The sequence below is a fragment of the Geotrypetes seraphini genome, chromosome 1, assembly GCF_902459505.1.
Source record: "Geotrypetes seraphini chromosome 1, aGeoSer1.1, whole genome shotgun sequence".
Lineage (NCBI taxonomy): Eukaryota > Metazoa > Chordata > Amphibia > Gymnophiona > Dermophiidae > Geotrypetes > Geotrypetes seraphini.
Window position 1 is genome coordinate 647,778 of NC_047084.1, and position 16,066 is coordinate 663,843.

General features: G+C 38.7%; 1 protein-coding gene across 6 annotated transcripts in view; it reads left to right on the forward strand.

Moving 5' to 3' along the window:
- The window catches only part of CHD1 (chromodomain helicase DNA binding protein 1), a 621,819-nt gene that overhangs the window by 225,813 nt on the left and 379,940 nt on the right, over window positions 1-16,066 (forward strand). For all 6 annotated transcript variants that reach the window (XM_033962744.1, XM_033963070.1, XM_033962661.1 and 3 more), the window contains one exon: window positions 5,706-5,868. In XM_033962744.1, the coding sequence (XP_033818635.1) occupies window positions 5,706-5,868 (163 nt within the window). The remainder of the gene's footprint in view (window positions 1-5,705; window positions 5,869-16,066) is intronic.

Sequence of the window (16,066 nt, forward strand, 5' to 3'; positions counted from 1 at the left end):
ACCAGGCGGTACTCCATTTACTTCGTGGTGCCCAAGAAAGAGGGGACTTTTCGGCCATCTTGGATCTGAAGGGGGTCAACAGGGCTCTCTGAATTCTGATTTTTCTCATGGAAACCTTTAAGATTTGTCATTCTGGAGGTTCAGTCAGGGGTATTCATGACCTTTCTCGATCTGTCAGAGGCCTACTTGCATGTTCTGATTTGCACCTCCCATCAGTGGTTCCTTCGCTTTGCGATCTTGGGACGGTATTATCTATGTTGTGCACTTCCTTATGGTCTAGCTACAGCTCCATGGACGTTCACCAAGATTATGTTGGTCATGGCTGCGGCCTTGTGCAAAGAGGGCATTCTGGTTCACCCCTATCTGAGCGACTGGTTGATCGAGTAAAGTCTTTTCAGGAGAGCTGCTGTGTTACGGCTCAGGTTGTGGAGTTACTGCAGTTGCTCTGTCTCAGTGCATGGAGTACCTCGGGGTTATCCAAGGATAAGCAGGCAGCACATTGTCACATCCATGGAACCCCAATGCGGACAGCTGCAAAAGCGCTGTTACATTTTAAGAACTTAAAGTTCCCGCCAGACGTAGGCGCACGTATCCTCAGGTCTCAGTTTTCCGTGGAGCTACGAAGTCGTGTGTGAATCGTTCTGCATTTTATTTTTGCCTTCTTGCTCGTGAAATCACAGATTTTTTTTTCTCTTAAATCGTAAAACAAAAAAAAAAAACACCTTTATTTTTATTTTTACATTTAGCCATTTTTGATGATGGGGCCTTTGTCTCTGCCTCAACCATCAGGTTTTGATTTGGCTGAGGCAGTTTTCCCTCCCATGTCCCGCCCATTAACTGGCTTTAAAAAGTGTGGCACATTGTTTCCTTAACTGATCCCCCAAGTGGTATATCCAGTGCCTGGGCCCAGACCACCGCGTAGTCTTGTTTGTGCTGCTCGACACTTCAGAAGTGTTCTATAAGAAGTCACCTTCTGCAACAAAAACTACTTTTCGATACCATGTATGCATCACAGATACCTTTGACACCGTCCAAACTAAGGCATCACCATCGTTAGAGGTACCTGCTTCCATGTCAGTGTCGCAGACTATAGCTCCGTCAGGTAAGCCAGCTAAGAAGTCACCAGTTTCCCAGACGGTGTCTCAGGCCACTAAGGTACAGAGTCTAGTTGTAGCAGCCAAACAGAGACCACTGATGCAGCTCGCTTCAACTTTGAGGAGGTGCATCTTCATGTCATCCTCTCCGGAGTGAGCCACGGCACCGTTGATACCAGCGTCCAAGCCACAGGCATTGGTGCAGACCTTCAAAGAGAAGCTCGATGCTCTCTTTAAATTGGAGTTTGGAGATATGTTCCAAATGATCACTCCCATGTCAGCTCATCCGGTACTGGCCCAGCCTAAGCGTCGCTCCATGCGAGATGCAGGTACCACCACTGCCTCATCGGTACCGCCTTCTTGGCAATGATCATCGTCATCAAGCCATGCTTCTAGACAATGTTCTTCAAGCCACCGATCTGCTTCCCCGAAGCATTGCTCTGCAAGGCACCAATCTGCTTCCCCGAAGCATTGCTCTGCAAGGCACCAATCTCCTTCCCCGAAGCATTGCTCCGCAAGGCATCGATCTCCATCCCTGAAGCATCGCTCCGCAAGGCACTGATCTCCATCCCCGAAGCATCGCTCCACAAGGCACTGATCTCCATCCCCGAAGCATCGCTCCGCAAGGCACTGATCTCCATCCCCGAAGCATCGCTCCACAAGGCACTGATCTCCATCCCCGAAGCATCGCTCCGCAAGGCACTGATCTCCATCCCCGAAGCATCGCTCCGCAAGGCACCAATCTCCTTTTCCGAAGCATCGCTCCACAAGGCACCGATCTCCTTTCCCGAAGCATTGCTTCGCAAGGCACCGATCTCCTTTCCCAAGGCATCGCTCCGCAAGGCACCGATCTCCTTTCCCAAGGCATCGCTCCGCAAGGCACCGATCTCCTTTCCCAAGGCATCGCTCCGCAAGGCACCGATCTCCTTTCCCGAAGCATCGCTCCACAAGGCACCAATCTCCTTTCCCGAAGCATCGCTCCACAAGGCACCAATCTCCTTCCCCGAGTCGAGTCTCTTTCATTTGAAAGGAAACTGCAATGAGAGGGCATAGGATGAAGTTAAGAGGTGATAGGCTCTGGAGTAATCTGAGGAAATACTTTTTAACGGAAAGGGTGGTAAATGCGTTGAACATTCTCCCAGAAAAGGTGGTGGAAACAGACTGTGTCTGAATTTAAGAGGGCCTGGGATAGGCACGTGGGATCTCTTAGAGAGAGAAAGAGATAATGGTTACTGTGGATGGGCAGACTAGATGGGACATTTGTTCTTTATCTGCCATCATGTTTCTGTTTATTAAAGAAATGACAATTTTGCTTTAACAGTTAAATAAAAGATTTATAAATTATAAAGAGTTTTACCTCATGCAAAATTGTCATTCTTTAATAAGACATTAACTATTTTTTTGCGGCCTTCTAAGTACCTACAAATCTAAACCGTGGCCCTCCAAAGAGTTTGAGTTTGAGACCACTGCTCTAGAGCAACTGTGGCCTCCGGTGGTGGTTCTATAAGTTTTTCTTCCTTGGCCACTGATTGGCCGGGTCCTTTGGAGGATTGCAACTCACACAGGCTGCGCCATTCTGATGGCACTCAGTTTGCATGGAAGGCTGTGGTGCACAGATCTGATGCGGCTATGGGTGGCATACAGTCTTTGCCTGAGTGTCTTTCCTGACTTTCTCTCCCAGGCCCGGTTGCCATGAAGGATCTGGGTCATTTTGCTCTTATGGCTTAGCCTAAAAAAAAACTCCCAAAAGAATAGAAATAATAAATGCTATTTGGAGCTTGTCATACCTACAGATTCTTAGGCCTACCAAGTCGTCCACGGTGTCGGTTTACGCTACGGTGTAGAAGACCTTTCAAATGATGGAGTGACCAAAAACAGATGCACCTTTATTCAGCTCAGGTTTTGCGGGTACATGCTTTCTCCAAGCAGGTCTGGCTTAAGGCCTCACGGTGGCATCTATAAGGATCCCGGTGGCCGGTCTATTTGATATTAGATCCGGATGTTCCTCGGTTTTATAGCAAGATCTTCGGGTCCGACCGCCCGTTAATCTGTTCCCAGCCTGGGAACTTAATGTGGTGCTGTCTGGCTTTGCCAGTGCTCCTTTTGAACTGCTGAGAGTTGCTTCTCTCAAGGATTTAACACTCCAGCCTGTTTTTTCTGGTCACTCTCTCTAGAGTTTCTGAATAGCAGGCGTTGTGTTGACACTCTTTGCTCCGAGATCCTGAGAGTGGACAGTTCCTTCCTCTTTGCCAAAGTTGATCTCGGCTTGCTATGACCATCTGGAAGTGTTTCCCGGTTGTTCAGCTGACGGGTTCCAATGTCAGCTAAAGAAGTTGGACGTGCGCAGGGTGCTCCTGCATTGTTGCAGGGTCTCTAATGAGTTTTGCTTTCTGGCCACCTGTTTGTGGTGGCTCATTTTATTATGCGAGGTTCTCTCGCTTTTAAGGTTACGATCACTGGGGGTATCCATAGAATGTAAACCGCCTAGAAGTCGCAAGATTGTGAAGAGACTGTCCCCTATTTCTGTTTAGGCCATTCTGCCATGAGTGTAGTTTCTTCATGGATGGAAGCTACATCTGTTTCTCCTCGGGAGATTTGCAAGGCGGTGAGGTGGTCTTCTTTTCACACGTTGGCCAAATTCTACAGAGTGGATATTGCTGCCAGACAGGACTCTGCCTCGGTCTTAAGGGCCGGCATAGCAAGCCCATCCTAGCTTTCTTGGGGGACTGCTTTTGTACATCCCTGTGGTCTAAAATGTCTCACCTATTGCACTGGAAAAGGAGATTATGTACTTACCCTGGTAAGTTCTTTTCCAGTAGATAGGTGAAACATTCTAGACCCCCCCCCCCCCGTCCTAGCTGTGCTTATTTCAGCTACTGATTTCAGTCTCCTTCTGCTTATTCAATCTATTTCTTGGAGACCGGTCAGCCCTTTGGGGCTTAAGAAGAATTTGTACATATGTATGACCTGTTGAGGAAGTAGTTCTGAACTCCTTTAACACTTCTTTTGGCGGTTAACAGTACTGTTTTGTTGTTTGAGTAGAACAATAGTTTAGACTATATTCTTGGGTACAGATTGCTAAAAGAGCTCAAAACTAGCCTGTGATGTACTCTGGAGGCAAAACCTGGAATGGATTTCTTCTGCAGCTCATGCGAGTAGTGGGAAGTAACCCTATGGTCTAGAACAGTGTTTTTCAACTCGGTCCTGGAGTACCCACTTGCCAGTTTTCAAGATATCCATAATGAATATGCATGAAATACATTTGCATATAATGGAGGCAGTGTATGCAAATCAAGTTTATGCAAATTCATTATGGATATCCTGAAAACCTGACTAGCAAGGGGGTACTCCAGGACCCAGTTGAGAAACACTGGTCTAGAATGTCTCACCTATGTTTTGGAAAAGAGCTTACCAGGGTAAGTACATAATCTACTTTTGTACCTCTGTACTCGCTATCCTCTTCACTCCTCTTTTTGCCACCTGTTCTGACCTCTTCCGCATACTGTAGATCTATTACCAGTACCCCCTTCACTCTTGTAGCTCTTCCCACCCTTCTTTCATTGCCTGATATAATCTTGTCCCTTTCTTTTCACTCCTAGCATCTCTCTTTCCCACCTATGCCTCCCCAGCCCCCATGGTCCAGTATTGCTCCTTCTTTTATGTTCTCTCCCCCTTGATGCAACATCTCTTTCTATTTCCTTCCTCTATCCCATTGTTCAGCATCTCCCCCTCTATTCTATCCCAAGGTCCAACATTTCTCCCTGTTCCCCTCCTCTCTCTTTTCTACCACCAGGTCCAAAGTTTTCTGTTTCTTTTAGACTGCCCTCCCATTCAGTCTCTCTTTCTCTTGCCATCCCTGGGTCCAACTTCTCTCTGTTTCTCTAACTACTCTCCCATTCAGAACCTCTCCTTCCTTGCACACCACTCACAGGTCTATCATCTCTTTTCCCTACTGCCCCTCATCCAATATCTTGCCCTCATTCCTTCCAGGATCTCACTTTCTCTTCGCTACCTTCATCCCATTGTCCACTATCTCTCTTCCCCTCTCCTCTGTCTGAGTCCATCATATCTTCCTCTTCACTTCCACCTACTCCCCTCCAGTCTACTTTAAAAACAGCTGCACCAGGGGGTTCCTGTGGCCTGGCATGTCTTCCCGTTCTTCTCGCCTTAATCCGATGCCTCTCATGTTTTAAAAGGCATTTTAGGTTCACAAGGAGTTGCCAGCGCAATAGCAGTTCTCTGGTGCTTCCCTCAGTCTTTATGTCGTCCCTCTGCCATGGTCTTCCCCTTTCTGATGTAACTTCCAGTTTCTGCCTGGGCAGACCATAGCAGAGTGACACCCCTGAGGAGACCACGGGCAGTGCCAGAAAATTTCTGCTCCCTACAAATCAAAAATGCATTTTAAAAGGTGAGGGAGATGGACCAGTAAGGGGTGAAGAGGAAGACATGCAGGCCCACGGGGCCCCCTGGAGCTGTGGAACCCAGGACAACTGGCTGCATCAGTCAGATTTCACAAATGGAAATGTTAGTTTCAAGGATTTTTCCACTTCTAACAAATTCAATATTAATTACTTAGAGTGTAACTGTTTCCTTTGTATTTGTTTCACCTAGATGGATCCTAACCAGAAATTATAAAGCTCTAAGTAAAGGATCAAAGGGCAGTACCTCAGGTTTCTTAAACATCATGATGGAACTCAAGAAGTGTTGTAATCATTGCTACCTCATTAAACCACCTGAGGGTATTGAACTCTCTAATCGTCAGGATGCATTACAGGTAAACAAATATTTTTTTCATAAAAATGTAATTTTAAATTGTCCTTCATGTCATACAAAAATGGATTCTCTAAGGCCAATCAGGTTGGCAAGTCCTCATAGATACATGATGTTTAACAGAGCCCATGTAGAGAAGCTTCTATAGCTTAGATAAATCTGGAAGCTTCTCTGAAGCTCTACTATGAATGTGAATACCTGCTCAATTCCATTCCACTCAATCTTCCCATGAAGATTGTCACAAGCACCCTAAGGTGAAGACTGCTTAGGTGGCAAGTGGCAGTTTTCCTGGTGGCCTCTAGGTGCACCCTAGTGCTGCCTGATTCAGGAAAAAATATTTCAATTGATTCAGCCTATTGAATCGATTTTTCGATTCGATTCAATTTTTCTGCCCAATTGGGTGTTTTTATAGCCTCTTTACCCCCTCTCCTACCCACACTGGTGCTGTGGTGTAAACAAAATACTTTTCCTCTCTGTTAAATTATAGCTCACGTTCACGGTCTAATACCAGCTCTGGCAGGATACAAATTTCAAATCTGACACATTGTAATCATAAAACAGAAAATAAAATTATTTTATGTACCTTTTGTTGTCTGGTCATTTTTCAAATCATGTTGGGCCCAGGCTCTGCAACAAACGTCTTCTGATAACTTGCTTGCTAGGGTCTCTTGCCCATTTGTCGTTTTCTTCTTTCACCGTGGTAAGCATCCATCTTCCATTTCTGTCCTCCCCTTCCATTTCCCTTCCCTTCCCTCCCCTGGAGGTCTGGCATCTTTCTTTTTTTTCGTCTCTATTCCCATAGCTGCAGCGATGGACCCCCATCATTCCCAGATCCACCATATCTCCTTTTCTCAACTACCCTTTCATCCAGCATCTCTCCCTCCTTCCCCACCAGCTCTCCCATGTTCTTTCTAACTACCCTCCTATCCAGTATCTCTATCCCCCTCCACACCATCCCTTGTGTCAAACTTCTCCCTTTAAGTTCCTTCCCTCCCTAAATCCCATTGTCTAACATCTCTCTCCCTTGCCTGTTTTTAGATCCATTATTTCTTCTATCCCTCTCCCGATCTCCCTAAGTCCATCTCCCCCCTCCACAATTCATCTTCCCCCCCTCCACCAAGTTCACCTCTCCCATCCATCTTCTCCCCATCTCTCCTCCAATCCACCAACTCCCCCAAGTCCATCTCCCCTCTCCCCCATTTACCTTTGTTTTATAAATCTTTATTCATTTTCTTATGTTACAACAAGTGTTTTAAATAAATTCATTATAAACTTGAATAATCACACTTGATTAACTTACAGATTAATATCAAATTTAAAATTTCTTTAGAAAATCAATATTTTATAAAGTTATAATATTATGTAAGATATTTAAATTAATATAATTATTATTGAATATAATAATTTCCCCTCCCTCCCTCCCTCCCTATCAGTACTGAATGAGAAATCTTTATTCATTTTCATATGTTACATCAACAATATAAATTCATACTAATATTTCAGAAAACTAAATTTATATAATTCTTAGTTAATATAATAATATCCCATCCCCTTCCCCCTCCCTTCTATTCAGTAATACATGAATAAAATTTTTAAATGCTATTCTTTCCATATTTCATATTATAAATCAAGTATTAATATATTATATAATATTTAGAGATATGATCCCTTTTTCTTCTAATCAAATTCTATACATGGGAAAATTAATCATTCTTTACAATATTCAGTTAATGGTCTCCATATTTTTTGAAATTTATCTATATGTCCTTTTTGTGTTGCTATATTGAGCTCCATTTTGTATATATGACATACAGAATTCCACCAGAATGTATAATTTAATCTGTCATGTTTTTTCCAATTGAATGTGATTTGTTGTATTGCTATTCCAGTTAAAATAAAAAGAAGTTTGTTATTACTTGATGATATTTGACTTCTTGCTCTCATAGTTGTTCCAAATAATATGGTATCATATGTCAAGGCTACCGGATTTTCTAACATCCTATTTATTTGGGGCCAGATTGATTTCCAGAATGTTAAGATGAATGGACAATAGAATAAAAGATGATCTAATGTCCCAATTTCAACATGACAATGCCAGCATCTATTTGACCTAGAGCTATCTATTTTTTGTAATCGAACAGGGGTCCAGAAAGCTCTATGTAAAAGAAAAAACCAAGTTTGTCTCATAGATGCTGATACCGTACATTTTAGCCTCCAAGACCAAAGTCGTGGCCATTGAGATGCACTAATTTGGTGCTTTATCTCAATGCTCCAAATGTCTCTAAGACCATTTTTAGGTTTTTTATTTATATAACCGGATATTAATTTATACCACTGTGCAGCTTCATGACCTGTTGAATTAATCTGGAAACACAGGAATTCCAAACTGTGATAATTAGTAAGATTTTTCCATTCAGGGAACCCTACCTGAATGGATTGCTTCAATTGCAACCATTTAAAATATTGTGTTTTTTTAAGATCAAATTTATGTTGCAATTGTGAAAACTCCAGCAACTTTCCATTTTTTATTATATCATCTAAAATACGAATACCTGCTGTCATCCAGTTTTTCCAGATTATTTTGAAACCGCCTATTTTGATCTTGGGGTTTAACCAAATCGTTTGAGTTGTTGATTTACTAATTGGAATAGGAGTTAGATTACTTATATATCTTAAAGTTTTCCATGTATCCATGAATATTTTATGTTCTTTGTATAGCCTTGGCATTTTGATACTAACTACATGACTGAGACGTAAAGGAAACATGAGTCTCCATTCAAGCCAGAACCAATCTGGAATATTATCAGTGGGCTCTGGGAGGATCCAATACATACCTTGACGTAAAATATAGGCTTGATGATACCTATAGAAGTTGGGAAAATTTACCCCTCCCTCCGCAATTGGTCTTTGTAATGTCACTAAAGCAATTCTGGGATTTTTCCCAAGCCAAATAAATTTTGTCAATACCTTATTTAACTTTGTATAAAAAGATTCTTGAAAGAAAACTGGTATCATTCCCATTTGGTAACAAACTACAGGTAAGATCATCATTTTAACTGTTTGTACTCTTCCCCACCAAGATAAATGTAAAGGATTCCATTGTTCACACATCTCTGTCACTTTTTGTAATAAACATTTTTCATTAATTTTCATTGTGTCTTCTAAATCTTTTGAAATCCAAATTCCAAGATATTTAATAGTATCCTCCTTCCAAACAAAAGAGAATGTATTAAATAAACCTTTTGTACAGTGTAAATTTAATGGAAGTATTTCTGATTTATTCCAATTTATCTTATACCCTGAAAACTTTCCGAATTTATCAATTAGTTCAAGCAATTGTGGAATGGTGGATTCTGGATTCCTCAAATATAATAATAAATCATCAGCATAAGCTGATATTTTGTATTCTCTATCTGAATGAGGTATACCTTGTATTTCCTTTACTTGTTGGATTGCTAATATTAAGGGTTCTAAAACTATATCAAACAGTAAAGGAGACAAGGGACATCCTTGTCTAACTCCTCTCTGTAGATTAAATTTTTCTGAAAATGTATTATTTATATATAATCTAGCAGAGGGGGAGCTATATAATGTTTGTATCATTTGTATGAATCCAGGACTTATACCAAACCATTCCATAGCCTGATACATAAATGTCCATTCTATTCTATCAAAAGCCTTTTCTGCATCTAAAGAAACAGCAAAAGTAGGCTCATTCATTTTCTTTGTTAAGTATAACATATGGAATGCTAATCTGGTATTATGAGATGAATGTCTTTGAGCAACGAATCCTGTTTGAGGCATACCTATAATATGGGGAAGAGCATTAGCCAATCTTAATGCAAGTATTTTTGCTAATATTTTTCCATCTACATTTATTAAAGATATTGGCCTATAGTTTGAAACCAATGTGGAATCTTTATTTGGCTTTGGTAAAACAATAATTAAAGATTCTGCTATAGTGCCATTTATACATCCTTTATTAAGTTGATATTGAAAAAGATTTAATAAATAGGGTAATAATAAATTTTGAAATGTTTTATAAAATTCCACTGTATATCCATCACCACCTGGAGCGGATCCAACTCTAAGGGATTTCAAAGCTGTTTCTAATTCTTTTAATGATATTGGCTCTTCCAAACTTCGTTTTATATGTTCAGGAACTTTTGGACCCTCTAACATTTTCAGAAATTCTAAACCATCTTTTTCTTTATTTAAATAAGTCTCGGAAGTATAAAGAGATTTATAAAATTTTAGAAATTGTTTTAAGATAGGTTCAATTTGTGTTAATGTGTCACCTTTTTCATCTTTTATAGCAATTATTTTTGATTTCTTTTTTTTCGCTTTGAGATAATTTGCCAATATTCTTCCCGACTTATTTGAGTTTCCATAATACAATGCCTGCTGGGAGAATAAATCTTTTCTTATTATCTTTGATGAGAATTCATTGTATTTTACTTTAAGTTTTAATAATTCTTGTTGTATAGAATATTCCCATTTTTCTATTAATTTTGATTCTAAAATTTTTATTTCTGTTTCCAAATTAGAAAATTGTTTTCTATTTTGTTTATTAAGATAAGCCGAATAAGAAATAATTTGTCCTCTTATTGATACCTTAAAAGCATCCCATAATATTTCCCTAGAGATTTCATCTTTATCATTTATTTGAAAATAATCTTTCATTTTTGTTTGAAAATTCTCACAGAATATTGGGTCAGCAAGCAATGTATTATCAAATTTCCATATTGGTCTATTTGTATTTTGATCTGTGATTTTAATTTCAATCCACACTCCACCATGATCAGATAATATGATTGGATCAATGGCAGCTTGTGTTACTTGATGTGCTAGGTGTTTTGATATAAATATATAATCTATTCTTGAAAAAGAATTATGAACATGAGAACAGAAAGAAAATTCCCGTCCATTAAAATGAAGTATTCGCCAAATATCTGTCAAATTACAAGTTTGTACCAAATTATCTAGTCCCATCGATTTCATATATCTACTTGGGTTTTTGTCTAATAAAGGATCCATAACAGCATTAAAATCCCCAGCTACTATTAGATTTGAAGTAGCCAGTGGTAAGATCAGTTGTTGAAGAGTCTTAAAAAATTCATTTTGTTTTGAATTAGGGGCATATATATTAAACAACGTCATGGTTGTATTTCCCATGCATATTTCCACTTTTACCCATCTGCCATGAACATCTGATTCTTTTAATTTAAATAAAGCTGAGCATTTTTTATTCACTAGAATAGCAACACCTGCTTTTTTCCCTATGGCTGGTGAATAAAAACAATGCTTTATCCAACCACCTGTCAACTTATTAGATTCAATGTTTGAAAGGTGGGTCTCTTGTATGCAACATATATCTGCATTTTGCCTTTTTAAGAACAGTAATGCTTTTTTCCTTTTTATAACATGATTTAGACCATTAACATTCAAAGATATTATTTTAAGAGACATTTATAATTATAATTTTTATAATATATTTTCTATATAATGATATATAATGTTTTTTATTAATATATTTTCCCAATATATTTAATAAATTATAATTTCCTTTTATTATTTCTATATCTCCTATATATCTTTCTTTCCCATTCCCTCCCGTATCCCTATTTCCCTCCCTCCCCTCCCCCCTCTTATTAAATACGATTACTTGGGTACGCAAGATGAGGTTAGGTTAAAATAACTCCCCCAAGCTAAATTAAAATATTCTTTATTTACTACTAATAATTTATCTCCCTTTATCTAATATATTTCCTATATATCTAGCAAATAAATAATTTTCTTATATAAATTTTATATAAAAAGTTAATGTATTTAAATCCATATAAGAAAATATTATCTTATCTTTTGATAAATCTATATAAGATTTATCAATGAGATTTACAATCTTGCATAAATTTATCAAGAATCAACTTTACATTCATTATACTGATATCTAATAATATTATTATTTTAATAGTACTATGTGGATCATGAAGTGGAGTCTGTGTGTCTTAAAATGTCTTTATATAGGTATGTTTGTTGCAATCAGTCTATTTTTCAACCTTTACTCCAATTTGTGTTGTGAGGAAGAGATTTAGGTAAAATTCCCAGTTGTAAGACTCCTAGATTCTTTTCTTTCCCCCAATTTCTGTCTCCAAAAACGTTTTTGTGTTGCCTATTCAGTTCAACCTTGTAGGATTCAGTATTCCTCTCTCATTGTTTCTGCTAAATAGTCCAAGACATTCATCATTCCCTCAAGAGAGCAAGTAATGAAGATGTTTCCTGACTAGGGACTTGATTTTATTTTTGTCAGTATTGAGGACAGCCCGTCAGTCAAAGTGCCAGAGAAATAAAAGCGCTGAATAACTTTGAAGCTAGTTCAGTATTTGAGAAGGAGAAAATCAGTTACACCTTACATACAGCACAGTCTTTTTGGATTTATTCTGTGTTATTCCAGACTGAATCTCCTCTCTTTCATAACAAACTTAGCAACATTTTAGAATCAAAACGGAAGCACTTCCTTTTACAGGATATTCTCTCTGTCAACCAATCTCTTTTTGTTTTGTATTTTGTAACTCCCCAGCAGCGTGATTGGAGATTTTTCCTGTCCATCAACCACATTTCCTGTTTGTATATAACCACTCCCATATTTAGTTACCATATTTACTTCTCTGTAAATTTTTCATTCGGATCTCCATTTAATCCACGTTTTCTTCTGTAAGTACATTTTCTTCAAAATGTTTATAAAACTTTCCTTTAAAAAGTATAAGTTTATGTACTTTTATAAAGTTTGTTTTATTTCTTTTATTTCCTTCATAGAATGTTGGTTTTGTATAGTTCCATGTGTGTGCTGTAGCACATGTAGTTCCAGTCTGTTGTTTTTTGAATCCACTTCCAAGTTCTAAATTTTAACTGTAAGTCATATTATTAATAAAATCAATTCTTATATGGTGAATATTTTAGTAAAGTATTAACAGATCTATACATACTCATTTTTCTCATTAGGTTTTCCATTAAGATGTTTAGGATGTCATGGGTTGTTCATATTGATCCAGAAATTCTTGTAGTTTTGCTGGATCTGTAAAATTCTGAGTTTTATTTGCAATAGTGATCTTCATTATTGCTGGATAAAGGAGCCCATATCTAGCTCCTAAAGATTTCAGTTGTGGTCTCATATCTAAAAAATTTTTCCTTTTTAATGCAGTTTCCCTCGCAAAGTCAGGGACAATATGTATTTTTGAATCTTGACATTTGAGATTTTTATTTTCTTTAGCTAATTGACAGATTTCCAGCGCTTGTTGATGTCTCAGTAGTTTGAATATTAATGTCCTTGGTCCAGTTTGTGAAGTTTTCCTTTGTGTTGGTATCCGGTGTGCCCTTTCGATTTCCAGTGGTGTTTTAAATTTTAATGGTAGCACTTTAGGTAGAAAGTGTTCCAAAAAAGTAATAGGATTATTTTTTTCTACCCCTTCCGGTATTCCTATTATTCTTAAATTATTTCTTCTTTCACGGTTCCGGCTGTCTTCAAGGTCTTTTTTAATTTCTTCTACCTCTTTCCATATGATTTTGTTTTGTCTTGCGTTCAGATTAAGTTGTTCAAGGTTATCCTCTATTAAGTTTATTCTGTTTTCCGTCACTTCCACTCTTTTAGTTAATGCTGCTGCATCTTCAATAGCTTTTTGTAGTTTTTTGTTGCTGTCCAGAACAATTTCTTTAATTTGTCTTAATTCTTCCATTACATCGAGGTTGTCATCTGATGGCAGTGGAGCTTTTGAAGGAGTGATGCTTGGCTCCGGTTTTGATCGTTTATTACTTCCTGTACCGGATCCTCCTGCTCCTAAATCGCTTTTGTTCTGTTTGCTAGACGTCATTGTCTTTCAATATTTAGATATTTTTCTTTTGAATTTTGATTTTTTTTGTAGTAATTTCAAAAATTATAGCTTTTGATCATGGAGCTATTCGTTTACCCGACCATCGGAATGCGCGTCCAAGCCACGCCCCCTCCCCCATTTACCTTTATTTTGACGTTATAACATGTTGCCGGTGGCGGTAGTTATTTAGCGATCCACTCCTGCCACCACTCCTTGCATCTTCTCTCCACTGCGGCCCGCCCTGTGAAAACTTCCTGTTTCCGCTTGGACGACTGAATGGAGAGAAGACACCCAGAGTAGGGGCAGGGTAGTGAATTGCATTCGCTACTGCCGCTTTTGCCTGGCCAGGGAGGAGAAGAGAAATACTTCCGGCTGGGAAGGAGAGAGCCTTGCTGCCGCCGATCTGCACGCAGAGACCCGTTCGGGCTTTCCCTCTGCCACCGGAGTCCTTGCTTCTGATGTAACTTCCGGTTTTGCAAAATCAGAAGTTACATCAGAAGCAAGGACTCTGGTGGCATAGGGAAAGCCCGAACGGGTATCTAGCAAGGGGGCCGACGAATCGGTAAATTCAATTTTTTCCTAAAACAAATCGATTCAAATTGATTCATCCGAAGTGGAATCTGTGAATCAATTTGAATCGCGAATCAGGCAGCACTAGTGCACACTGCGCTGCTTCAGTTGCAAAAACACTAATGTGACAAAGTGAAACAAAATCATATTTATTGTGAGGAAAATTAAACTTCAGGATGATATGTGGCTTTTCAAATAGCAATTCAACAGCGCAAAAAGCATCAAACAGAATAAAAAACAGTTCACAAAGTGAAAATTCCAAAAGTCAGAGTTTCTCTTAAAAAGCAACTAATCAAAATTGCTTCAAATGGTTAGTAAGAATGGTGATAAACTTCAGTATAAATGAACAAACTACAGTGAAGATACGTAGTAATGTTGGTGTGCAATTTATTCAGTCAATCATAAAAAGCTGTTCAGTGGCTCGACCCGCATGTGTATTGGCCAAAATGGCCTTCCTCAGGAACTTATAGGATATAAAAATGACACATAAATGACACATAATAATTATTAAATATGCACGTTATAATGATACAATAATAAAACAAATAAAATACCTGTACAAGTTTGCCAAAAATAACTTATAATGTATAAGAAGTACGTCAACTGTCTTCGCAAATTAAATCACATAAAAGAAATAAATCACATAAAGACATAAAAAGACATGCATTCAAGTAAATAAGTTAAAGTAAGCAAAACGGAATCTATTGAAAATGTAAAAATGTTATGAATTTATATGAATTGGTAACTGATGAAAAAATAAAAAAAATAATGACCAAACAAATTAATTTAAAAGTTGATGACAAGCTGGAATCATGAATTAAACATTAATTTTACCAAGCAATTAAAATGTCCCTAAAAAATTGACTGTACTTTTTATAACACAAACAGATATATGTGAACATATATATGCTACATTAAAAAATTTAACAATAAAATGGATATTACAAGGTTTATTACATTACATTACATTACATTAGAGATTTCTATTCCACCATTGTCTTGCGGTTCAAGGCGGATTACAAAAAACGTATTACAAGAGGAAGATATCTGGTAATTTCTAGAGGAGATAAAGAGTAGATAAGGTTGCTTTAGGAAATCGGGAAGGTAAATATGAAAGATATGTATATATACTGCACCAAAATAGATTTATAAACATATAAATGAAAACAAAAAGGTGGCAATATTTAAATGCACTTAATAATATACTTTAGACTTGCTTGTAATAATCACAAACAGCGATAATACGATAAGAACAAGACGTACCTTTATTAGAATGATCAGTTAATTGAGTGAAATTCAAGTACAGTGGAACCTTGGTTTACGAGCATAATTCGTTCCAGAAGCATGCTCGTAAACCAAAGTACTCGTATATCAAAGTGAGTTTCCCCATAGGAACTAAGGGAAACTCGCTTGATACGTTCTCACCCACCCCCCGAGACCAGCGGCGCTACTCTACCACCCCCCCTCCCCCCGAGAACCGGAATTGCTCCCACACTCAAGAAGGCCCCCCCCCCCCCCGCGTGATCCGTCATCCCCCCCATACTCGTGTCGCCCCCCCTGCCGCGATCTGGCATCCCCCACGCACCCATCCACCCACCCGAACACATTGCTTACCCCCATCTGGCACCGGCACCAATGCACAGGACATGCTGGTGCCGGTGCCCGAAAATCTGCCATCTTCTTTTTGCTGGGCCTTGAGCATCTGCGCATGCTCAAAGCCTTAGAGTTTTCGCTCTCTCCGGCATGTCCTGTGTGTTGGTGCCA